The sequence below is a fragment of the Bufo bufo genome, chromosome 10, assembly GCF_905171765.1.
Source record: "Bufo bufo chromosome 10, aBufBuf1.1, whole genome shotgun sequence".
In the NCBI taxonomy this organism is placed as follows: domain Eukaryota; kingdom Metazoa; phylum Chordata; class Amphibia; order Anura; family Bufonidae; genus Bufo; species Bufo bufo.
In genome coordinates this window covers 7,209,400-7,236,121 of record NC_053398.1, presented here as the reverse complement: position 1 = coordinate 7,236,121, position 26,722 = coordinate 7,209,400, and the positions used below count along the sequence as shown (strand labels likewise).

The following is a 26,722-nucleotide window of genomic DNA, read 5'->3' as shown; positions in this document are numbered from 1 at the left end:
CCTACAGGAAAGGTAAGCATTTTACCTGCGCTGGGGACTGATGGCTAGCTGATGGCACGGGGAAGGGGGGGGGGGGTTTATAAAGGAAAACGTTCTTTTCATTATTATTTTTTTCATTGGATTAATCGATAGAATACTTGATTACTAAAAGATCCTCTAGCTTCAGCCCTAATGGGCAGCATAACGGATCCGGACAGTTTCCGTTATGCATAGACTTCTATTATGAACGAATGCCTCAAAGGCTTCCGTGGTGCATTCAGTCACAGAATTCCGTTATATTCTGTGATAACGGAATTCACACCGAACCTAAACTTGCAAACAGCAAGTTCACTCAACCTTAGTCACGCTGATTCATCACAAACGTGTAAGGCTGCGTTCACTGGTTTTTCTGCCTCCCACGTGGAGCCCGGCCGTGCACCACCCCGCTCACCGGCAATGTGTAGGTAAACTATACCTGTAAAATGGGAGAGGTACGCACCACTACCAGAGTGTGCACGGGCAACCAGAAAGAAAACCTCCATTCTGTACACTGCAGGTTGTCTCCAGCAAACTGCAAAACAGAAATAGTGGTGACATGATGCTCTGTAATACAAACCATCAGCTGTATTAATTATAGGTAAAGGACCCTTTAAGAGAACGTCATATCACCGTTCCATGCGGTGGGCTCCGATTTCACACACAGACACGGCTGCTCCATCAGATGCCAAGCGTTCACAGCATGGCTGCTAGTGGACAATCTTCTCGCACGTATGGCACACAGTCTGAACTCGACCATGCCTGCCACCCTGGAGCAATAATAACGTGTATATAGTGGGGCAGTGACTCCTGCGCTTTGCCCCATTTTGGACACCTGCATGCTCTGCTGGGTGTGCGTGTGTATAGGGGAGCAGGGTCAGCATGCGGCGGCCTCAGATTCTGGGGGTCACGTCTGGTAATGCAGTTTATACTCAGACACCTGAGAAAACACAAGACCGGAACCCCCCCCAATCAGATGCCATATACACCCCCTCCTGGCAGTAACAGCTGCTTATCCCACCCCTCCCCCAGCACCGGAGCCCCAGTACGGATTTCTTTGGTATGATTCCTGACTTTGACTTGCAGACGAGAAGAAAGCGTCTTCATAGTGACAGAGTACAAAGCAGCCTGGAAATGAACGCACATCAGAGCAGCCGCCATTCTGTTTGAACCGGCATATTGATTGGCTTTGACCCGTTTGCATCTTCTCTCTATTATCCGCGCTGCTGAACTAAATCGACTGCAATGAACTTTCCGCAGAAACTTCTTCACTTATTTCTTCAGTTCAAAGCCCAGAATGGAGTAAAGGGCATTTTTAATAGTCGCCTGTTGAGGCATTCTGTGTGATAACCGCACCGAGAAACTACAGGCAGACGGGCGAGGGAAGCAAACCAGGTGTGAGGGCCCCGGGTCCCACATGGGCGGAGGGGCTACTGAGCACCACGAGGCCACACACATAGATATACCTGACGGCTCAGGACAGCCAGCATGGCCCCCATTACTGCTGCTACTCCCAGTTCAATGTATACAAGAACTGTCATGGAGGCCAGAAACAACGGAACAGCGCTAAAGATGACTGCAGGATTTCTACATTTAGGGTATTTTGGGTGATTTAACCATTTGCAGCTCCCTGTCCTCAGTGCCTGCTGCTCCATCATCCATAGTCTCAGCTGCTGGAGCCGAGTGGTGCTATAGGCCCCACAACATGGCTGCCAGACTCCACATCAGGCCCTCCATCTTAACATCCCATCCCCGATACGCGGCCAGGTCCGCAGTGCAGTCAGTTACCATTTCTAGAAATACACCAATGGAAAAAGACATCTTACAAACTGCAACATATGAATACCGCCATCTAACGACGGCCATGATCAGAGAAGCAGCCGTCTCCACCACTTCTCGCTGCAGACAAGCCCTGAAGGTCTGCCGAGACTGGCTTACCTCTTCTTAATCTTATGTCCCGTTATAAGCCCACCATATACCGTACCAAGTGAAGAAAACCATCTGTAACTGGGAAAGCTGGGCGACAACCATCATGGGTGCCGAGATCCATAAGGGTTCATCCTCTAGAACTGTGGAAAAGCTGGGTGGCAAACACACTGGACAATCAGCTATATAGAAGCCAGTAAAGTTAGGGGGACCGTGATGGCGGCCATGATGGATGTCACCCAGCTTTTCCAGCTAAAGACAGACCCTGGAGACCAAAATCCTACCCCGACAGAAGCAGTGACGCTGGGATTTGTATTTCCTGTATAAGCGCAGAGTCCGGCGCCCACACAGTGACCACAGAACTGCGCCCTTGATTCAGGTTTATTTCACAAAGCAAGAAAAAAAAATATCCAAATAAAGGAAAATGTACAAAAATGAAACCCGCTAAAATTGCCCTCATTGCTGCCGGAAAGCCGACCAGTCAGTGATCCACAGGAACCCTATGGGAAGAGACATGAGCGTGTTGGGGGGGATGGGGGGTCACAGGAGTGCGGAGGGCAAGCGGCAGAATATATATCACTCTCCCCCTCTTCATGGCTCAGGACATCCAGTGTAAACCACATTGGGGGTCCATGCTTCCTTCTAATGTCCCACACCAGGGCCCCCCCACAATAAAGGGGGTTATAATCCGCTGGACTTGACAAACTGCATTTTGTAGCTGCACTTGGCTTTCTTTTCAGAGGAGCTGTCATTATTGCTCTGTATGGCGGCAGCTTTGTGCTCGGTGGTTTCTGCTGGAGCGGCACTGTGGTTGGCGGTCTTCCCTGCCGGCTGGTCCTCGGAGTCGCTGGCGCTGTCACCTGAGTCCGGCTGGTTCTCTGCGCCGGGGCAGCTTTCTGGAGAAGGCTGCTTTTCTTCTGAACCCACAGGCTACAAAGATAAAAGTCATCATTTATGTCATACAGAAACTGAGGAGGGGGTGGGGGTGACTGGGGGCATCTGCTGGGACTCTCCCACCACAACACCTTAGAGTTTTACCAGACATAGTGCCCCCTATCTGTGCGTGGCCTCTGCACATGCACGAAGAAAACGACCGTTACTGATAATTGCTTTTCTGGAGCCCATAAGGAAGAGCTCCAGGAAAGGAAGCCTAAGAAGAAGCTGGGGACAGAAAAGCCAGAATTAACCCCAAAAAATAAAAAAAAAGCAATAATGAGGCACCCATGCCAAACGATGGGGTGGACAATAGTCGCAGTGATGCAAAGCACTGAGCGGGGGACACAGTCCGGTAATTATAATGTACACACTTACCTCACTGAATCCGAGGCCGCAGTGGCGCCGGTTTCTCCCAGACATGCTGCTGTCCATGCCCTGCTGGAACTGATGCTCCAGTTCATCGTTCATTTTGCGATCTTCGTCTCCTGTGAAGCAGAAGATCCTCATTACCAAGAGGCAGAGACTCCAGGGGTGCTCACCAGACACCGACATAACGGCTGCGCTCCTAAAGATGTCCCCAACAGCAGCTGGACCATGCGGGCTGCACAAAGGACGCTCGGCGTACATTCAGACAAGGCAGGTTAGAGGTCTGGGACCATCCTGGGAATCTGAATAGGACTTACAGAGGCACCTGCAGCAGATATTCAGTCACAGATCAGTGCTGGGGGCACAAATCGGAGCCATTCACAAATGAAGAATGTGTCCTGGTGACCCCAGCAGAGGTCAGTAGAAAGAGCGGTCTGGCATGTCACCCACAGCGCATGCAGGGGGCGCCCAGAGGTGGCAGAGAGTAAAAGAGGTTGACTCCCTGCTTTTTTGTTGCTTTACCTCCCCCCAAAAAAAAAAAAAATTAAAATTTAAATAAAAAGTGATCAAAAAGTCATAAAGACTCCAAAATGTTATCAATAAAAATTACAGATCATCCACAAAAAAAATGAGCCTCACACGGCCCCGTAGAAATAACTAAAAATGTTATGGGCATCAGCGGCAACGCCGTAAATAACAAAACCCATTAAACTGTGGCAGAAATGTGGTTTTTTTTTTTCAGGTCTACGATGTGTTCATTTGGTGTTTTTTTTTTTGCATTTGACTACCTTTGCACAATAACCCAATGGCCATATCCCAAGACCCAGAACTTTCTAGGGAGCGCTGTGGGGGGCTTGATTCTTCTGGGATGACTTGTGGTCTTCACTGGTAACACTTTGGGGTACTCTAAACATTTTAATCACTTTCTATTCTATGTTTGCAAGTGGCAGACAAGCCAAAAACTGCGATTCTGGTATGTTGTTTCTGGCATTCACCACGCAGAATTAATAATGTGATAATTTTATAGTTCGTCGTTATTTTCCTTTTTTTTTTTTTTCATAGAAAAGGTGGATATTTTACTTGAAAGATTTTTTTAATACAAATGTCTCTTAATTTTTACCATTAAGGCTACTTTCACACTAGCGTTCGGAGCGGATCCGTCTGATGTTTCATCAGACGGATCCGCTCCGATAATGCAGACGTTTGCATCCGTTCAGAACGGATCCGTCTGCATTATTACTTAGAAAATTTTCTAAGTCTGAAAGTTGTCTGAGCGGATCCGTTCAGACTTTACATTGAAAGTCAATGGGGAACGGATCAGCTTGAAGATTGAGCCATATAGTGTCATCTTCAAGCGGATCCGTCCCCATTGACTTACATTGTAAGTGTGGACGGATCCGCTCGCCTCCGCTCCGCACGGCCAGGCGGACACCCGAACGCTGCAAGCAGCGTTCAGGTGTCCGCTCACTGAGCGGAGCGGAGGCTGAACGCTGGCAGGCGGATGCATTCTCAGTGGATCCGCCTCCACTGAGAATGCATTAGGGCCAGACGGATGTGTTCGGGGCCGCTCGTGAGCCCCTTCAAACGGTGCGCACGAGCGGACACCCGAACGCTAGTGTGAAAGTAGCCTTACTAGTCCCACAGGGGACTGTGACATGCAGTCCTTTGATCTCTTCCATAATAAACTGTGCTCGTTATGTAGTACAGTGCATTATGCTAACAGTAGGAAACTGACAGACACTCTATAGGGCCATGACGGAAAAAACGGAAGGCAGACCGGGGGGCCTTCATTAGACTCTGGCTGCCATGTAAAGGCATTGGCACCTCGCAATCACAGAGACGCCTCGTTGGAAACAGCTTAGATACTGACTGCAGCATCTAAGGGGTCTCTCCTGCACAGGAGACTCGTGTAGCTCTCTGACAAGAGGTTTAAAAGGACAAAAAAAAAAAAAAAAGCATTGGTGGTCACTAAGGGGTAAAGAAGACTTCAGACCTTTAAGTACAGCCCAGGTGTCAGCGGTAAATCCTTTCCTCCATGTCAGTACCCTCCTCATGACTCCTTACCTGACCTGAAGTGAGATGTGGATTTGTGGTCTCCAATGATGAGACGCCCCGTGTGTTCTCTCTGGAAATCAAACACAGCTCAATGTCAGATGCCAGAAAAGATGGGGGTTGCACAAAATTTACTATCCCCCTTCCACGAAAATAAGTAGAGCAGAGTCACATGTGGCAACCAACCTGATTGATGCAAAACCAGCAGGGGCACCCAAAATAATGTAAATACAACACCCCAATGTGTGCATCCAGCGACCAGCTAGAGAGCACACCCTGCGAGCATCAACAATCCCTAGAAATCTCAGCCCTCTTCACGTGTGCATCCTGTGACCACTAGAGAGCACACCCTGCGAGCATCAACAACCCCGGGAAATCTCAGCCCTCTTCACGTGTGCATCCTGTGACCACTAGAGAGCACACCCTGCGAGCATCAACAACCCCGGGAAATCTCAGCCCTCTTCACGTGTGCATCCTGTGACCACTAGAGAGCACACCCTGCGAGCATCAACAATCCCTAGAAATCTCAGCCCTCTTCACGTGTGCATCCTGTGACCACTAGAGAGCACACCCTGCGAGTATCAACAACCCTGGTAAATCTCAGCCCTCTTCACGTGTGCATCCAGTGACCACTAGAGAGCACACCCTGCGAGCATCAATAACCCCGGGAAATCTCAGCCCTCTTCACGTGTGCATCCTGTGACCACTAGAGAGCACACCCTGCGAGCATCAACAATCCCTAGAAATCTCAGCCCTCTTCACGTGTGCATCCTGTGACCACTAGAGAGCACACCCTGCGAGCATCAACAACCCCGGGAAATCTCAGCCCTCTTCACGTGTGCATCCAGTGACCACTAGAGAGCACACCCTGCGAGCATCAATAACCCCGGGAAATCTCAGCCCTCTTCACGTGTGCATCCTGTGACCACTAGAGAGCACACCCTGCGAGCATCAACAATCCCTAGAAATCTCAGCCCTCTTCACGTGTGCATCCTGTGACCACTAGAGAGCACACCCTGCGAGCATCAACAACCCCGGGAAATCTCAGCCCTCCTCACGTGTGCATCCTGTGACCACTAGAGAGCACACCCTGCAAGCATCAATAACCCCGGGAAATCTCAGCCCTCTTCACGTGTGCATCCTGTGACCACTAGAGAGCACACCCTGCGAACATCAACAACCCCGGGAAATCTCAGCCCTCTTCACGTGTGCATCCAGTGACCACTAGAGAGCACACCCTGCGAGCATCAACAACCCCAGGAAATCTCAGCCCTCCTCACGTGTGCATCCAGTGACCACTAGAGAGCACACCCTGCGAGCATCAATAACCCCGGGAAATCTCAGCCCTCCTCACGTGTGCATCCAGCGATCACTAGAGAGCACACCCTGCGAGCATCAACAATCCCTAGAAATCTTAGCCCTCATCACGTGTGCATCCAGCGATCACTAGAGAGCACACCCTGCGAGCATCAACAACCCCGGGAAATCTTAAATGGAGATTATTTTTATTGCAGTGACGGCTTCTTTTTACCACGCGGTGGTGCCTCGGGACCAAGACAGAACTGAAAGAACCATATGAGCACTTACTTGCACCGGTGCGCAGTCACACAGTACCTGGAGAGATGTGCACATACTAGTCAGCCTGTATATTAGCCTGGCACCAGCAGTGGGACTAGCACTGTACAGGCTGTGCACACGGGCATTGGTCAGGTAAGTACTCGTACGGCACCTCTGCCTATTGGCCGCGTATACCCCTCTAGCAATGCTGTGGGTTCTGACTGTTCTGGGGACCACCAATCCACTTCTAGCAACTTTGTCCCAGTATTTCATATCACTAGGTTCTCTTTAAAGGGTTTGTCCGCTTTCAGGGCGTAAAAAGTGTCAAGTTATGGTGCAAAAATTGGTGTATAACATAATTTGTGACCTTTACACCCCAATAGTGATGTGAAAGGTTTGATAAATGTCCCTAGGTTTCAGCCTACCACCCGGAGCATACACGGACGGGGGCAAAGGAGGCCATAGCGCAGCACCCACCACCCATAGGCTCCCATTGTAAACACAAAGTATAATGCAGTGGAGGGCCCCTGTATCGGACATGTGTGCGACGCCAAAGGGACACGTCCCTTTCAGACACATTTTAAACACAATGTTGCATCTCGATACAGAATTGTATGAAGGAGCCAAAAACTGAAGTGCTGAGATTTCTTTCCACCAGTAATGGCCATCATGACACTGCACAGGGGAAGTCATCCAGCCTTCTAAAAACAAGAATACATCCGCTCTGTGTCAGTCTTTACAGTGGTTCTCGCATTCTATTTATGAGCTAGGAAGCTCAGGATAAACAGATATTGAATAAGGGTCATGGGAATTTTACATAGAACCAATGGAGAAAAAAAAAAATCTCCATAGATCGCAGACCGCCAGGGTTCTGTTAGTAGCGGACACCATGTGCAACTCCCATCTATCAGAAAGATGATTATTTACTTTAGAGGAGCCCTGCCCCCACCATAACTAAAGGTCAGAGGTCATGATACACGATGTCAAGGGCTGCGCAGTGCGTCCAGTAATCGCAGTCTTCATCTGCATTGGTAAAGGGGTGCTCTGACTCCAGCAGATGACATTTATTATGTAGAGAAAGTTAATACCAGACACTAATGTATTGTGGTTCTCCATATTCCCTCCTTTGCTGGCTAAACTCATTTTCCCATCACAATATACACTGCTCGTTTCCATGGTTACGACCACCCTGTAAATCCAGCCGTAGTGGTCATGCTTGCACACTATAGGAAAATGCACCAGCCTGTGTGAGCTCCCACAGTCCCAGTCACCAGAGAGAACGGTGCTTTTTCCTATAGTGTGCAAGCACGACCACCGCTGCTGAATTCCACGGTGGTCATAACCGTGGACACGAGCAGTGTATAACCAGCAAAGGAGGCAATATGGAGAATCACAATACGTTAGGGAGTGCCTTGTATTAACTACATGATAAACGCAATTTGCTGAAGTGAGATAACCCCTTTAAATATCATGGCACTACCTTTACCTGGACACAAGACCCCAAAGTCATGGCTGGGCAGACACCATCGGTAATACTTATCTCCTACTGCGGCTTCTCCTGTCACCTCACCTTTGCGGCCCCCATAAGTCTCAGGAATTTCTGTTTCCGCTCCTCATTGCCGAGATCTGCCTTCTCCCAGCTGCAGCTACCGGCCTGGAAGTGAAAAACATTTATTAGTGCAAACACGCTGACCGACAAGAGAGCTGCAAGCGAGAGAAGCTCCCACAAGAGTGCAGAGAGCAAGCGACAGCGTCCAACAACAGAGCTGCGAGAGAGAGCAGGGAAATGTCCTACAAGAGTGCAGAGAAAAGTGAGAGCGTCCGACAAGAGAGCTGAGAGAGAGGAGGGACGTGTCCTACAAGAGTGCAGAGAAAAGTGAGAGCGTCCGACAAGAGAGCTGAGAGAGAGGAGGGACGTGTCCTACAAGAGTGCAGAGAAAAGTGAGAGCGTCCGACAAGAGAGCTGAGAGAGAGGAGGGACGTGTCCTACAAGAGTGCAGAGAAAAGTGAGAGCGTCCGACAAGAGAGCTGAGAGAGAGGAGGGACGTGTCCTACAAGAGTGCAGAGAAAAGTGAGAGCGTCCGACAAGAGAGCTGAGAGAGAGGAGGGACGTGTCCTACAAGAGTGCAGAGAAAAGTGAGAGCGTCCGACAAGAGAGCTGAGAGAGAGGAGGGACGTGTCCTACAAGAGTGCAGAGAAAAGTGAGAGCGTCCGACAAGAGAGCTGAGAGAGAGGAGGGACGTGTCCTACAAGAGTGCAGAGAAAAGTGAGAGCGTCCGACAAGAGAGCTGAGAGAGAGGAGGGACGTGTCCTACAAGAGTGCAGAGAAAAGTGAGAGCGTCCGACAAGAGAGCTGAGAGAGAGGAGGGACGTGTCCTACAAGAGTGCAGAGAAAAGTGAGAGCGTCCGACAAGAGAGCTGAGAGAGAGGAGGGACGTGTCCTACAAGAGTGCAGAGAAAAGTGAGAGCGTCCGACAAAAGAGCTGAGAGAGAGGAGGGACGTGTCCTACAAGAGTGCAGAGAAAAGTGAGAGCGTCCGACAAGAGAGCTGAGAGAGAGGAGGGACGTGTCCTACAAGAGTGCAGAGAAAAGTGAGAGCGTCCGACAAGAGAGCTGAGAGAGAGGAGGGACGTGTCCTACAAGAGTGCAGAGAAAAGTGAGAGCGTCCGACAAGAGAGCTGAGAGAGAGGAGGGACGTGTCCTACAAGAGTGCAGAGAAAAGTGAGAGCGTCCGACAAGAGAGCTGAGAGAGAGGAGGGACGTGTCCTACAAGAGTGCAGAGAAAAGTGAGAGCGTCCGACAAGAGAGCTGAGAGAGAGGAGGGACGTGTCCTACAAGAGTGCAGAGAAAAGTGAGAGCGTCCGACAAGAGAGCTGAGAGAGAGGAGGGACGTGTCCTACAAGAGTGCACAGAAAAGTGAGAGCGTCCGACAAGAGAGCTGAGAGAGAGGAGGGACGTGTCCTACAAGAGTGCAGAGAAAAGTGAGAGCGTCCGACAAGAGAGCTGAGAGAGAGGAGGGACGTGTCCTACAAGAGTGCACAGAAAAGTGAGAGCGTCCGACAAGAGAGCTGAGAGAGAGGAGGGACGTGTCCTACAAGAGTGCAGAGAGAAAAAAAAAGGCTTGCGATAATAAAGCAAAAGGAGGAACATCCTGGAAAACACTGAATAATGAAGATTATTCTTTTTACCACATAGAGGTGCCTCCTCCTGCACCAGGAGAGATGTGCACATACTAATCAGCCTGCAAGAGGGCTGCGAGCAAGAGGGGGCAGCATCCATCCGACAAGTGGGCTGCATGCAAGAGGGGGCAGCATCCATCCGACAAGTGGGCTGCATGCAAGAGGGGGCAGCATCCATCCGACAAGTGGGCTGCATGCAAGAGGGGGCAGCATCCATCCGACAAGTGGGCTGCATGCAAGAGGGGGCAGCATCCATCCGACAAGTGGGCTGCGAGCAAGAGGGGAGACCATCCATCCGACAAGTGGGCTGCGAGCAAGAGGGGAGACCATCCATCCAACAAGTGGGCTGCGAGCAAGAGGGGGGACCATCCATCCGACAAGTGGGCTGCGAGCAAGAGGGGGCAGCATCCATCCGACAAGTGGGCTGCGAGCAAGAGGGGGCAGCATCCATCCGACAAGTGGGCTGCGAGCAAGAGGGGGCAGCATCCATCCGACAAGTGGGCTGCGAGCAAGAGGGGGCAGCATCCATCCGACAAGTGGGCTGCGAGCAAGAGGGGGGAGCATCCATCGGACAAGTGGGCTGCGAGCAAGAGGGGCGAGCATCCATCCAACAAGAGGGGCAATGCCTGAGATAGGGGGCAGGGTCTGACAACAGGGGGCAATGCCTGAGAGAGGGGGCACGGTCTGACAACAGGGGGCAATGCCTGAGAGAGGGGGCAGGGTCTGACAACAGGGGGCAATGCCTGAGAGAGGGGGCAGGGTCTGACAACAGGGGGCAATGCCTGAGGGAGGGGGCAGGGTCTGACAACACGGGGCAATGCCTGAGGGAGGGGGCAGGGTCTGACAACAGGGGGCAAGCAATGCCTGAGGGAGGGGGCAGGGTCTGACAACACGGGGCAATGCCTGAGGGAGGGGGCAGGGTCTGACAACAGGGGGCAATGCCTGAGGGAGGGGGCAGGGTCTGACAACAGGGGGCAAGCAATGCCTGAGGGAGGGGGCAGGGTCTGACAACAGGGGGCAATGCCTGAGGGAGGGGGCAGGGTCTGACAACAGGGGGCAATGCCTGAGAGAGGGGGCAGGGTCTGACAACAGGGGGCAATGCCTGAGAGAGGGGGCAGGGTCTGACAACAGGGGGCAATGCCTGAGAGAGGGGGCAGGGTCTGACAACAGGACAATGCCTGAGGGAGGGGGCAGGATCTGACAACACGGGGCAATGCCTGAGAGAGGGGGCAGGGTCTGACAACAGGGGGCAATGCCTGAGGGAGGGGGCAGGGTCTGACAACAGGGGGCAATGCCTGAGGGAGGGGGCAGGGTCTGACAACAGGGGGCAATGCCTGAGGGAGGGGGCAGGGTCTGACAACAGGGGGCACCTTTTCTCTGTCAGGCGTCCAGTACTTTACTATTACAGACATATACCAAGCAGAGATCAGCAGCATCATTCGTCACCTCGTCGTCCGGGCTTTGGGCCCCTCTCTTGTGGCTCCGCCGACGCTCCTCGCCCTCAGCCTTGCGACTCATCGCTCCCGTTCTCCGATCTGGTCGTACACACGCAAAGGACGTTGGGATGTGTAATCGTTCAGTGGCGATCACGTGTTTCCTGTCTGCTGTAAAAACTACATCTCCCGTCATCCTTCTCTGCGCATGTGCAGTCGGCTTAGATACGTGTCCTTCACTGACCGTGAGAGGGTGTTGCCTTCGGAGCCGTTGAATTTGAATCAATCGCAGAGCGCATGCGCTAATCAACCTGCAGAGGATAGGATACACATGCTTCAGAAGAAATATCCATATCAGATCTCAACAGGGTCACCAACCCTCCAGCAATTTCTGGACAGTCTGTAAAAATAGGCAACTTTTTCCTGTGTCTGTGAAAAAAAATTGATGTGTCTGTGATTTTATTTTTTTAGGCTGGTGGCCTGGTGGTGCTTGACTAGATAACTGGTAATTATCATCATTTTACAGCTCACAGTAAATGAGTTCTGATCAGTATATTGAGCTATAGACATGGATTATTTATAATACTTATTATTTATTATGGTTTTCCAATTTGTCCGTAAAAAATGTTGACTGTCCGTGATTTTGGGATATGTTGTCCAGAATTAAGAAAATGTCTGGTTGGCAACCCTGGATCATACAGACGCCCTCAGATCTATATCCTATACTACAGGCATTCTCATATCTATATCGGTTTTACAGGCTCCCCCAAATTTATATCCGATCCTACAGGCTCCCCCAAATCTATATCTGATCCTACAGGCTCCCCCAGATCTATATCTGGTCCTACAGGCTCCCCCAGATTTATATCCGATCCTACAGGCTCCCCAGATCTATATCTGGTCCTACAGGCTCCCCCAGATCTATATCTGGTCCTACAGACACTTTCAGATCTATATCCGGTCCTACAGGCTCCCCCAGATTTATATCCGATCCTACAGGCTCCCCAGATCTATATCTGGTCCTACAGGCTCCCCCAGATCTATATCTGGTCCTACAGACACTTTCAGATCTATATCCGGTCCTACAGGCTCCCCCAGATTTATATCCGATCCTACAGGCTCCCCCAGATCTATATCCGGTCCTACAGGCTCCCCCAGATCTATATCCGGTCCTACAGGCTCCCCCAGATCTATATCCGGTCCTACAGGCTCCCCAAGATCTATATCCGGTCCTACAGACGCCTTCAGATCTATATCCGGTTCTACAGACGCCCTCAGATCTATATCTGGTCCTACAGACACTTTCAGATCTATATCCGATCCTACAGGCTCCCCAGATCTATATCCGATCCTACAGGCTCCCCCAGATCTATATCCGATCCTACAGGCTCCCCCAGATCTATATCTTATCCTACAGGTTCCCCCAGATCTATATCTGATCCTACAGGCTCCCCCGGATTTATATCCGGTCCTACAGGCTCCCCCAGATTTATATCCGATCCTACAGGCTCCCCACATCTATATCTGGTCCTACAGGCTCCCCCAGATCTATATCTGGTCCTACAAACACTTTCAGATCTATATCCGGTCCTACAGGCTCCCCCTGATTTATATCCGATCCTACAGGCTCCCCCAGATCTATATCCGGTCCTACAGGCTCCCCCAGATCTATATCCAGTCCTACAGGCTCCCCAAGATCTATATCCGGTCCTACAGACGCCTTCAGATCTATATCCGGTTCTACAGACGCCCTCAGATCTATATCCGTCCTACAGGCTCCCCCAGATCTATATCCGATCCTACAGGCTCCCCCAGATCTATATCCAGTCCTACAGGCTCCCCCAGATCTATATCCGATCCTACAGGCTCCCCCAGATCTATATCCAGTCCTACAGGCTTCCCCAGATCTATATCCGGTCCTACAGGCTCCCCCAGATTTATATCCAGTCCTAGAGGCTTCCCCAGATCTATATCCGATCCTACAGGCTCCCCCAGATTTATATCCAGTCCTAGAGGCATCCCAAGATCTATCTGGTCCTACAGGTGTCCTCATATCTATATCCACTCCTACGGACACTCCCAGATCTATATCCGGTCCTACAGGTCTCCTCATATCTATATCCGGTCCTACGGACACTCCCAGATCTATATCCGGTCCTACAGGTGTCCTCATATCTATATCCAGTCCTACGAACACTCCCAGATCTATATCAGGTCCTACAGGTGTCCTCATATCTATATCCAGTCCTACAGACGTCCTCATATCTATATCCAGTCCTACAGGCGCCCCATATCTACAGTACAAACCAAAAGTTTGGACACACCTTCTCATTCAAAGAGTTTTCTTTATTTTCATGACTATGAAGGCATCAAAACTATGAATTAACACATGTGGAATTATATACATAACAAACAAGTGTGAAACAACTGAAAATATGTCATATTCTAGGTTCTTCAAAGTAGCCACCTTTTGCTTTGATTACTGCTTTGCACACTCTTGGCATTCTCTTGATGAGCTTCAAGAGGTAGTCCCCTGAAATGGTCTTCCAACAGTCTTGAAGGAGTTCCCAGAGATGCTTAGCACTTGTTGGCCCTTTTGCCTTCACTCTGTGGTCCAGCTTACCCCAAACCATCTCAATTGGGTTCCGGTCCGGTGACTGTGGAGACCAGGTCATCTGGCGCAGCACCCCATCACTCTCCTTCATGGTCAAATAGCCCTTACTTTCAAAGTTTTGCCAATTTTTCGGCTGACTGACTGACCTTCATTTCTTAAAGTAATGATGGCCACTCATTTTTCTTTACTTAGCTGCTTTTTTCTTGCCATAATACAAATTCTAACAGTCTATTCAGTAGGACTATCAGCTGTGTATCCACCTGACTTCTCCTCAACGCAACTGATGGTCCCAACCCCATTTATAAGGCAAGAAATCCCACTTATTAAACCTGACAGGGCACACCTGTGAAGTGAAGACCATTTCAGGGGACTACCTCTTGAAGCTCATCAAGAGAATGCCAAGAGTGTGCAAAGCAGTAATCAAAGCAAAAGGTGGCTACTTTGAAGAACCTAGAATATGACATATTTTCAGTTGTTTCACACTTGTTTGTTATGTATATAATTCCACATGTGTTAATTCATAGTTTTGATGCCTTCAGTGTGAATCTACAATTTTCATAGTCATGAAAATAAAGAAAACTCTTTGAATGAGAAGGTGTGTCCAAACTTTTGGTCTGTACTGTATATCCGGTCCTAGAGGTGCCCCCAGATTTATATCTGGTCTTACAGGCAACCTCAGATCTATATCCAGACCTACAGGCTCCCCCAGGTCTATATCCGGTCTTACAGGCCCCCTATATCTATATTTACAGGCCCCCTATATCTATATTTACAGGCACCCCTATATCTATATCCGGTCCTACAGGTGCCCCCATATCCGATCCTACAATTGTCTCAGTATCAGATCCCACAGGCTTCCCCGTATCTGTAACCCATCTTGTAGGCACCCACATTTCTGTAACCTAAGGTCAGGGCAGGCAGCACGGGGTCAGTATGGAGATCAGGTAAAGGTCAGACAATAAGGAGTCACATCCGGGAAACAGACAGAAGTCAGTTCACAGGCAGATGAATGAATAAACAGTACAACTTTGCAGGAACCTAGCGTACTAGATCCTATTGCTTATGTTCCCTCTCACAGGGGAATGTGTCTTAAGTAGCCCTAGATTGTCAGCCATTGGCTAGAAAAGATTAGGGTGTGCACATTGGCCCTTTAAAAGCCATAGAATATGTGCGTGCCCTAGGGGTACAGCAGAAGTAGACATCAGCCTGCCAAGGAGGAGAGGATTGGTAAGCAGGTTAGTGGCCCTGCCCTCTGCGGAGATGGTGGGCATGGTTCACCATCACTACCAATATGAGATGTTGGTTGCATCAACCCTAGATTTTTGATGTCAGTAAATTAAACCTGGGATGCAGGGAGTCAGTGGGAGAGGCTTGCTGCTACCCCAAGCCTCTCCTTCTGCAGCGTTGCTAGGGTTTATCTCTCCTTTGTTTCTGTATCCTGATATTCTCTGCAGCACTGCAAGGGTTAAAGGGTTTTCCAGAATTTTTATACTGATGACCTGTCCTCTGAATAGGTCATCAGTATCTGATCAGTGGGGGTCCGACACCTGGGACCACTGGCGATCAGCTCAGATCCTGAGATAGGTCATCAGTATGAAAATCTAGGAAAACCCCTTTAATGCTGCATGGTTTATTTGTGCACCTGCTTGACTAATGAGCCCTGCTATATATTCTGTGTGGTGTGTCCCACCACTTTGCCTGAGCAACAGTTTCTGTCTGGTCTTTCAAGTCTGCTGGAACCAGTGAAGGATCTCTAATCCGTTTGGCTGTCTGCAGACTGTGTTTTGCCTGACTCCATAGTCTGTCTGCAGTCTGACCTGACCTGAGCCTGTTATTCTGGTCTGCCTGCCTGTGTTCCTCTTCTGCCTGTTGCCAGGATTTTGACCCTGTGCCGCCAGTCCTGGTCTTGGTACTGTTTTCCGGTTTTGCATGTGCTGTGCCGGCCTGACCCCTTTGTGGCGTGCTCCCATGTCTCTGAAAAAGCCTTTTCCCATAATCAAGCCATGTATGATAGAAATAGACATATTGGGTATTGCCGTGTCCGTGTCAACTGGCTCTACAAAATTATCACATGATGAAAGCCATAAAAAAACAAAACAAAACATTTTTCATCACCTTGCCTTACAAAAAGCATAATAGCAAGTGATCAAAAAGTACTAAATAAAAAATATGACTCTTAGAAAAGGGCAACACAAAAACAAGAATTTTTTTCAAAAATGCTTTTTATTATGTAATATTGCAAAAAAGAAAAAAAAAATAGACATATTAGGTATCGCCACGTCCATTACAACCGGCTCTATCAAAATAGCCATTTTTGTCACCTTGCCTTACAAAAAGCATAATAGTGAGTGGTCAAAAACTACTATGTACCCAAAATGGTACCAATAAAAACATCAACTCATCCGACAAAAAGAGCCCCCACATAAGACGATCGGACAAGAAATGGCCCTCAGAATATGGTGACACAAAAACATGATTGTGTAAAAGTGGTAAAACGTAAAAAAATATATATATATATAAAACTGGCATCTCTGTAATTGTACTGACCAGCAGAATAAAGATTGGTGTTTGCCGCAATAACAAAACCATAAAAAGCAGTGACTGAATCACTACCTTTTGTTTATTCTGCTTCCCAAAAAGTTAAAAGATCAAAAAGTGATCAAATAGAACCAATGATGATAACAACTCACTTCAAAAATATAATCCCTCACACAGAAAATTTTAAAAAAACTATTGTTCCCAGAAAATGGCTGTAATAGTACTGCAGAGGTTGTTCAATAGAAACATGGCGCCTGTAAACGAATCCATCAAAATCTGTGCTGCAAAAGCCAAATGACGTTCTTTCCCTTTTGAACCCTGCAGTGCACCAAAACAGCAGTGTACCTCCACAATTATGGCATTTCAGTGCCCAGTAGAACCCGCTAACATTTTAAAGGGCATTGTGTGTCTCAGATGGTACACGCTGGGCACAGCACACCGGCACTGAAATGTGATATTTCTGGAAGACTTGCAATTTTCACTTTGCACGGTCCGCTGTGCATTAATTTCTGCAACTATCTGTGGTGTAAAAATGCTTTCTCCACTTCTCAATATATACATTGAGGGGTGTAGTTTCCAATATGGGGTCAATTCTCGGCGGTCCATTTATAACTTCTCTACAGTTGTCAGCACTGGATGTGTAAATCACCACATTGGGCCTCAAATGCGCATGGTGCTCTTCCTCTCCTAAGTCCTATGGTATGTCCAGGCAGAAGATTAGGGCCATGTGTAGGGTGTTTATAAAACCAGGAAGCGCGGCATAATAACAAGAGGGTGTGCCTTTTACACTGGCACACGTTGGGCACAATACATTGGGCACTGAAATGGCATATCTGTGTGAAAATTGCAATTTTCACTTTGCACCATTAAAATGTTCACCACACCCCTTGGTACATACAGTGAGGGGTTTGGTTTCAAAAATAGGGCCACTTCTTGGAGGTTCCTTTTCACTTCCTTTCACTTCACAGCCTCTGGAGCCAGTGCTGTATAAATCACCAATCTAGGTAGCAAATGCACATGGCGCTCTTTCTCTTCTGAGCCCTCACATTTGCCCATACAGCAGTTTATGACCACATATGGGGTGTTGCCACATTCAGGAACAAATTGTGGGGTCCTTTTTCTCCTGTAACCTCTTAAAAAAGGAAAATCTGGGCCTAAATCAACATTTTCTTGTAAAAAAAGAAATATTTTATTTTCACCGCCACGTGTTTTTGAATTCTATGAAACGCCTAGGTCAAAGTGCTCACTACACCCCTTGAAAAATTAATTAGGTGTGTAGTTTCCAAAACTTAGTGACTTTTTCGTGGTTTCCTCTGTAGAGGTGCCTTAGAGTCTCTACAAATCGACACGGTGCCTGAAAACCATTCCAGCAAAATCTGCATATTGTGCTTTCCCTTCAGCCCTGCAGTGTGCCCATACGGCAGTTTATGACCATATATGGTGTGCTGGCGTGTTCAGTAGAAATTGGTAATAAATGGTGGGGTTTTTTCTCCTATTAACCCTTGTGAAAATGAAAAATATAGGGCTAAAGCAGTGCTTCTCAATTATTTTCTGTCATGCCCCCCCTAGGAAGAAGAAAACATTTTGCGCCCCCCGCGCGACTGTATATAGTATCATTTGTCTATAAAATTGTTATAAGTACACCTCTGCATAACATTGTATCCTTATTAACGTATAAGTGAATAAAAAAAGAAAGAAATGTGGATCGGACACACACTTATGGGGGGACCTGTGGATGACGGACACTTATGGGGGGATCTGTGGATGATGGACACTTATGGGGGGATCTGTGGATGACGGACACTTATGGGGGGATCTGTGGATGACGAACACTTATGGGGGGATCTGTGGATGACGGACACTTATGGGGGGATCTGTGGCTGGCATTGTTACAGGGGGATCTGTGGCTGGCACTGTTATATATGTGCCATCCACAGACCCCCACCCCATAACAGTGCCATCCACAGTGCCCCCCCCCAGCCCATAACAGTGCCATCCACAGACCCCCACCCCTTAACTGTGCCATCCACAGATTCCGTGTGCCCGCCGCCGCCGTTTAAAGTTATTAAACATGCCCCCCTCACTCCTAATAGTACCGTATATCCGAATTTCTTCTGTATAATGCCGGCAGGGGGGCCGGGCGGCCGGCGCGTCCCTCAGTGACGTCACTTGTCTGCGCCGCCTGCTTCATTCATAAAGCAGGCGGCGCAGGCACGTGACATCACTGAGGGACGCGCCGGCCGCCCGGCCTGCCTGCCGGCATTATACAGAAGAAATTCGCACACCCCAAAGGCCGGCCCTGAACGAGCCCCCCTTTACGGAGCCTGGCGCCCCCCTGGGGGGCGCGCCCCACTATTTGAGAAGCACTGGGCTAAAGCAACATTTTATTGGAAAAAATTAAAATTTTCATTTTAATAGCCTAGTGTTTCTAAATTCTATTAAACGTCTGTGGGGTCAAAGCAGTCAGTAGACCCTTCAATAAATTCCTTGAGGGGTGTAGTTTTTTGGGGTTTCCATTGTACTGGTACCTCAGGGTCTATTTGAAGGTGACATGGCGCCTTAAAACCATTCCAAGAAAATCTGCCCTCCAAGAACCATATGGTGCTCTATCCCTTCTGATCTCTGCTGTGTGCCCGAACAGCAGTTTACGACCACACATGAGGTTTTGCCCTATTCAGGAGAAAATGCTTAACAAAATTTTGGGGGCTTTCTATCCTCTTAGCTCTTGCGAAAATGAAACACGGGTCTTATGGGACATTTTATTGGAGGAAATGAAATTTTTAATTTTACAGCCATGCGTCTCTAAATTCTATGAAACACCTGTGGATTCAAAGGGGTCAGTCCCCCCTTCAATAAATTCCTTGAGGGGTATAGCTTCCAAAATGGGGTCACTTTTTGGGGGTTTCCACTATGGGTAGCTCAGGGTCTCTTCGAAGGTGACATGTCGACTGAAAACCATTCCAGCAAAATCTGCCATCCAAAATCCATATGGCACTTCTTCTCTTCAGAGCCCTGCCGTGTGACCAAACAGCAATTTACGACCACATATGGGGTGGTTCTGTAAACCGCAGAATCAGAGTAATAAGTATTGAGGTTTGTTTTGCTGTTATCCCTTGCTGCCTTACAGGAAAACTGGATTAAAATGGAAAATCTGCAAAAAAAAGTGATATTTTTAAATTTCAGCTCCATTTTTCTTTAATTCTTGTGGAACACCTTAGGAGTTAACAACATTTGTAAAATAATTTTAGCATAACTTGAGAGGTGTAGATTCTAAAATGGGGTCGATTATGGGTGGTTTCTACTATGTAAGCCTCACAAAATGACTTCATAACTGAACCGGTCCTTAAAAAAGTGGGTTTTGGAAATTTTCTTAAAAATTGCTTCTAAAATTCTAAGCCTTCCAAAATCCTAAAAAAAAAAAAAATTACATTTACAAAATGATGGCAATATAAAGTAGACATATGGTAAATGTAAAGTAATAGCCTTAAGGACCGGGCTCATTTTCACCTTAAGGACCAGGCCATTTTTTGCAAATCTGACCAGTGTCACTTTAAGTGCTCATAACTTTAAAACGCTTTGACTTATCCAGGCCGTTCTGAGATTGTTTTTTCGTCACATATTGTACTTCATGACACTGGTAAAATGAAGTCAAAAAAATTATTTTTTTTGCACAAAAAAATACCTAATTTACCAAAAATTTGAAAAAATTTGAAAAATTTCAAAGTTTCAGTTTCTCTACTTCTGTAATACATAGTAATACCCCCAAAAATTGTGATGACTTTACATTCCCCATATGTCTACTTCATGTTTGAATTGTTTTGGGAATGATATTTTATTTTTTGGGGAAGTTATAAGGCTTAGAAGTTTAGAAGCAAATCTTGAAATTTTTCAGAAATTTACAAAAACTCAATTTTTAGGGACCACTACAGCTCTGAAGTCACTTTGCGAGGCTTACATAATAGAAACCACCCAAAAATTACCCCATCTAAGAAACTACACCCCTCAAGGTATTCAAAACTGATTTTGCATACATTGTTAACCCTTTAGGTGTTGCACAAGAGTTATTGGCAAATGGGGAGGAAATTTGAGAATTTCATTTTTTTGTCTAATTTTTCATTTTAACCCATTTTTTCCACTAACAAAGCAAGGGTTAACAGCCAAACAAGATTGTATCTTTATTGCCCTGACTCTGCCGTCTACAGAAACACCCAATATGTGGCCGTAAACTACTGTATGGCCACACAGCGGGGCGTAGAGTGAAAGGTGCGCCGTATGGTTTTTGGAAGGCTGATTTTTATGGACTGGTTTTTTGACACCATGTCCCATTTGAAGCCCCCTGATGCACCCCTAGAGGAGAAACTCCCTAAAAGTGACCCCATCTAAGAAACTACACCCCTCAAGGTATTCAAAACTGATTTTACATACGTCGTTAACCCTTTAGGTGTTGCACAAGAGTTATTGGCAAATGGGGATGAAATTTGAGAATTTCATTCTTTTGCCTAATTTTCAATTTTAACCCATTTTTTACACTAACAAAGCAAGGGTTAACAGCCAAACAAGACTGTATCTTTATTGCCCTGACTCTGCCGTTTACAGAAACACCCCATATGTGGCCGTAAACTACTGTACGGGCACACAGTAGGGCGTAGAGTGAAAGGTGCGCCGTTTGGTTTTTGGAAGGCTGATTTTGCTGGACTGTTTTTTTGACACCATGTCCCATTTGAAGCCCCCCTGATGCACCCCTAGAGTAGAAACTCCATAAAAGTGACCCCATCTAAGAAACTACACCCCTCAAGGTATTCAAAACTGATTTTACAAACGTTGTTAACCCTTTAGGTGTTGCACAAGATTTTATGGAAAATAGAGACACAATTTCAAAATTTCAAATTTTTGGCAGATTTTCCATTTTAATATTTTTTTTCCAGTTACAAAGCAAGGGTTAACAGCCAAACAAAACTCATTATTTATGGCCCTGATTCTGTAGTTTACAGAAACACCTAATATGTGTTCGTAAACCGCTGTACGGGCACACGGCAGGGCGCAGAAGGAAAGGAATGCCATATGGTTTTTGGAAGGCAGATTTTGCTGGACTGGTTTTTTTGACACCATGTCCCATTTGAAGCCCCCCTGATGCACCCCTAGAGTAGAAACTCCAAAAAAGTGACTCCATTTTAGAAACTACGGGATAGGGTGGCAGTATTGTTGGTACTAGTTTAGGGTACATATGATTTTTGGTTGCTCTATATTACACTTTTTGTGCAGCAAGGTAACAAGAAATAGCTTTTTTGGCACGTTTTTTTTTTTTGTTATTTACAACATTCATCTGACAGGTTAGATCATGTGGTAATTTTATAGAGCAGGTTGTCACGGACGCGGCGATACCTAATATGTATACATTTTTTTTTATTTATGTAAGTTTTATACAATAACTTCATTTTTAAAACCAAAAAAATGTTTTAGTGTCTCCATAGTCTAAGAGCCATAGTTTTTTCAGTTTTTGGGCGATTATCTTGAGTAGGGTCTCATTTTTTGCGGGATGAGATGACGGTTTGATTGGCACTATTTTGGGGTGCATATGACTTTTTGATCGCTTGCTATTACACTTTTTGTGACGTAAGATGGCAAAAATGGCTTTTTTTACACTGTTTTTATTTTTATTTTTTTTACGGTGGTCATCTGAGGGGTTAGGTCATGTGATATTTTTATAGAGCCGGTCGATACGGACGCGGCGATACCTAATATGTATACTTTTTTTATTTATGTAAGTTTTACACAATCATTTCATTTTTGAAACAAAAAAAAATCATGTTTTAGTGTTTCCATAGTCTAAGAGCCATAGTTTTTTCAGCTTTTGGGCGATTATCTTGAGTAGGGTCTCATTTTTTGCGGGATGAGATGACGGTTTGATTGGTACTATTTTGGCGTACATGCGACTTTTTTGATCACTTTTATTACCTTTTTTGGGAAGTAAGGTGGGCAAAATTTCAATTTTCTCATAGTTTTTATTTTTTTATTTTTATGGCGTTCACCGTGCGGGGAAAGTAACATGACCGTTTTATAGATCAGGTCGTTACGGACGCGGCGATACCTAATATGTGTAGTTTATTTTATTTTTTTAATTTTTATTCAGTGATAAATGGGTTTTTTTTTTATCTTAACTTTTTTCACTTCTTTTTACATTTTTTTGACCCAGACCCACTTGGTTCTTGAAGATCCAGTGGGTCTGATGTTTGTATAATACAGTACAGAACAATATATATTGTTCTGTACTGTATTTTACTTACACTGAACAGATCTGTGCTTTTAGCACAGATCTGTTCAGCACCATGGACAGCAGGACGCCTGAGCAGGCGTCCTGTTGCCATGGGAACCCTCCCCGTCTGCTCAGAACTTCGCAGACGGGGAAGGGTAAGCACGGGGCTGAGGGGGGCTCTCTGGGAGCTCTCTCCCTCTCCATCGGGGGGCTGCAAAGGCACAGCAGCCCCCCGATGGAGAGGGAGGGAGCTCCCTGACGATGACAGTTAACTTTTTCCATACAGCGGTCCGTACGGACCGCGGTATGGAAAGGGTTAAACGGCTGACATCTGCACAGATGTCAGCCGTTTGTACCAGGGTGCCAGCAATGTGCTGGCACCCTGGTATAACCACTAGACACCAACGATCATTCATGGGGAATGATCGCAACGCCCCCACCGCATGCGACACCCCCCCTGCACCACCCGCCGGCATCAAATCATGCAGGGGTGCAGGGGGGGGTGAATAATAATGATTTTAGCCACTCTAAAGTTTCTGATCCCCGCGGTCAGGGACCGCAGGCATCAGAAACTGCAAAAAGCGCAGCAAACCGCAGGTCTGAATTGACCTGCGGTTTGCTGCGATCGCCGACACGGGGGGGTCACATGACCCCCCCTGGCGTTGTCACAGGATGCCGGCTGAAGGATTTCAGCCGAAATCCCGTTCCGTTTAACCCCTCGGGCGCCGGAATACAGATTTTAAGTCAGGACGTACCGGTACGTCCTGTGTCCTTAAGGACTCGGGAAATAGGGCGTACCGGTACGTCCTATGTCCTTAAGGGGTTAAAAGAAGAGAAATTCTAATTGAGAAAATAACATATTTTACCAAAAATGTCATGTTTTTTTAAATAAAGGTGAAACATATTAGATTAAATTTACCACTAACATGAAGTATAATGTGTCACGAGAAAACTTTCTCAGAATTGCTTGGATAAGTAAAAGCATTACAGAGTTATTATCACATAAAATGACACATTTCATTTTTGCAAAAAAAAAAACAGCCTGGTCCTTAAAGGGGTTTTGCCATCTCAGACAATGGGGGCATATAGCTAAGATATGCCCCCATTGTCTGATAGGTGCGGGTCCCAGAGGTTGGACCCGCACCTACAATGAGAACGGAGAGGGGAAATGAATGGAGGGTGCACTGCGCATGCGCAGCCTCCCTCCATTTATTTCTATGGGGCCGCCGAAAATAGGCGAGCACTGGCCGCAGGGAGGGAGCAGGGGCCGCGCATGCGCGGTGTGCACCTATTCACTTCTATTGGAGCAGCGGAGAACAGTGCTTGGTGGTGGACGGACCCCGGGAAGGTCCTCCAGCCACAGCTCTCTCCGCTCCGTTCTTGTTGTAGGTGTGGGTCCCAGAGGTGGGACCGCACCTATTAAACAATGGGGGCATATCATAGCGATATACCCCCATTGTCTGAGATGGGAATACCCCTTTAAGGTGAAAAATGGCAAGGTCCTTAAAGGCTATGTACACCTTCTGAGGCATTTTTTTTATGATGGCATGTTACTCTTTTTTGGCCCAAAAATCTTTTTTTCAATTGGTCTTTATTTAAAATATTGAGCCATTCTGTCACAAAGAGTTAACTATTTTTTCTAGCTGTGTGACTGGTACTTTCACTTTGTGCAGGTCATCTAATAAACATCATCTCTAAACTACTGAGAGGACATAAACACTTATTTCAGCCACATTGTTATCATTAAGATAAGAGCTGAGCTATAATGAGTGTTTAGGTGGTCAGAGAGCAGAGATAAGGAGTCCGTCAGCTCCTGGTCTGATGGAAAAGACAGAAAATCCAAAGGGTGCTTCCAGAGCATCTCATCTCTGTACAGAAAAAAGACACCATATTTTTAATAAAGACCAATTAAAAAAATATATTTTTCTAGCTCACAATGAGTACAATGTAATAATAAAAAATATTGCCCCCAAAGGTATACATAGCCTTTAAGGTGTTCACGTTTTTGGAAGGGCTTTTTTGTTTGCTTTTTTTTACAGATTTCATTGCACCCCTTGATCTCTTTGCCCAATTATGCCCAGTTTTTTGTTAAAAGCAATCGAAAGAACATTTACAATCCAGGTTTGGCCATCAATTCTCTGTACCAAATAATTCTGATACTCTAAATTCTACTTAGATTCATAGCAGCTTTGTATGGTTGTCAAAATGATTATGTCTAAGAGGTATACCCTATCTGAAGTCCCTGAGGATATCCCTGTTCCCACAAAATGTTACGCTGAGTGACTTGACATGGAAGAGTCAAGGTAGGAGTGTAATACAGTAGATTATAGCAAGGTGTTGACTCAATTTAGAGTCTAGGACAATGGATTACATCTAGGTAGTGACTCCATTTTGTGTCTCCATGTTATAATATACTGTGTGACCCGAACTCTGTACCTGCAAGGCCAGTATGTCACACTTCTTGCTATTTCATCTAGATTTTGCTAGCTTGGGTTAATATGAACACAATTCATCTAATCATGGTTGCAGTAATGAAGGGATTTCGGTGGGGGAATCTTTCTGCTGAAGCACGGGATTATTTTTCCTGTTAGTGAAGTATAGGACATCAGAGGGGCCCGTACCCAGCAGGAGTTCTTGTATTCTGTACCATGATGTATCCAGTGATGACTCATTATCTCCTGTCGCTCCTTCAGGATCTGGAGTCCAGCTAGGTAAATTACTATTTTACCTTATAATTTTACACTCATATAATTTCATACTGTAATAAATCTTTCTTTTTCATTGGCTTCAAGGTATTGATTTGTTCAGTCACTCACCGTTCAGTGTTACACGTGGTGTCAGAAGTGGGATCCTTTAGTAATAAATATGCCTTTCATTAAGTGGCTTTAGCTTTGAGGTATTTATTTGTTCATAAGATTATTAGGTCCACCCCCAAGGATCATGTAACTCCAGGACTGAGGTGGTGGATACAGTCAGCAGATGGGAACGCAGCCACAATAACAGTATGTCAAGCGTGCATCTGCCAGAGACCGCAGGGGACAGTTGTTAAGAGAACTAGAGCCAAAAGAGACTGAGTTGTCACCAAGATGCTGGAGAAGCCTCACAATGCCTTCTTCTGGACTAAAAGTGACTTTGGTTTGATAAAAACCTTAGAGCATAAGATACTGACTGGTGACACCAAACCCCTTCGAGAGTATTACCGCCACATTAAAGCCAATGTTGGAAGTAACATCATCAGGCAAATTAAGAGTCCGTGGTCATCTGGGTTGTTTGTGAAGAAGGACAGCATCCTGTGTTTTTGTGTTGACTATTGATGTCTCCACATCTACACTGTTCAGAAAGCTTTCCCAAGCATCACGGGGTAGAGCAAAGTACTTTTCTACCCTCGACCTGGCAAGCGGTTACTGGCAGTTTCTGGTCACTGAAAGTAACCAGGAGAAGACCGCCTTCATAACCCAGCTTCGAAAGACTGATGGAGTCATATCTAGGGGAACAGAATTTTTAGTGCCTACTTATTTGGCCTTGAAACTAATGTGAATAAGAGTCACCTGTACAGGAAAATCTGTGAATACCTGGGGCATGTTGTCATCCAGGATGAGTTACAGCTCATGGACTTCAAAATCAAGGAAGTAGAGGAGATGTGGTCACAGGACACTGCCCTTTCCAAGGTCTGGTAGGCTACCAGAGAGATATCATAAAGGACTTTGCCTAAGTGGCTGTGCCCCTATATACCTTGCTGAACAGGGGCAGACTTCAGGAGACCAACAGGAACATTTAAAATTGGGCTTCCAAAAAAGGCATTCAGGGATCTCCAGAACTTGCTAATTTGTGCCATGTCATGGCTTATGCAGAC

General features: G+C 46.7%; 1 protein-coding gene across 1 annotated transcript; it reads right to left on the bottom strand.

Moving 5' to 3' along the window:
• Nucleotides 1-2,279: 2,279 nt before the first annotated feature.
• Nucleotides 2,280-11,631, bottom strand: C10H11orf58 (chromosome 10 C11orf58 homolog). Its single transcript, XM_040410058.1, has 5 exons — nt 11,478-11,631; nt 8,423-8,506; nt 5,308-5,368; nt 3,253-3,362; nt 2,280-2,871 (listed from the first exon to the last, which is right to left on the bottom strand). Exons 1-5 carry the CDS (start codon nt 11,547-11,549, stop codon nt 2,623-2,625), a joined length of 576 nt encoding a protein of 191 aa, XP_040265992.1. The 5' UTR covers nt 11,550-11,631; the 3' UTR covers nt 2,280-2,622.
• Between the last annotated feature and the right edge of the window lie 15,091 nt (nt 11,632-26,722).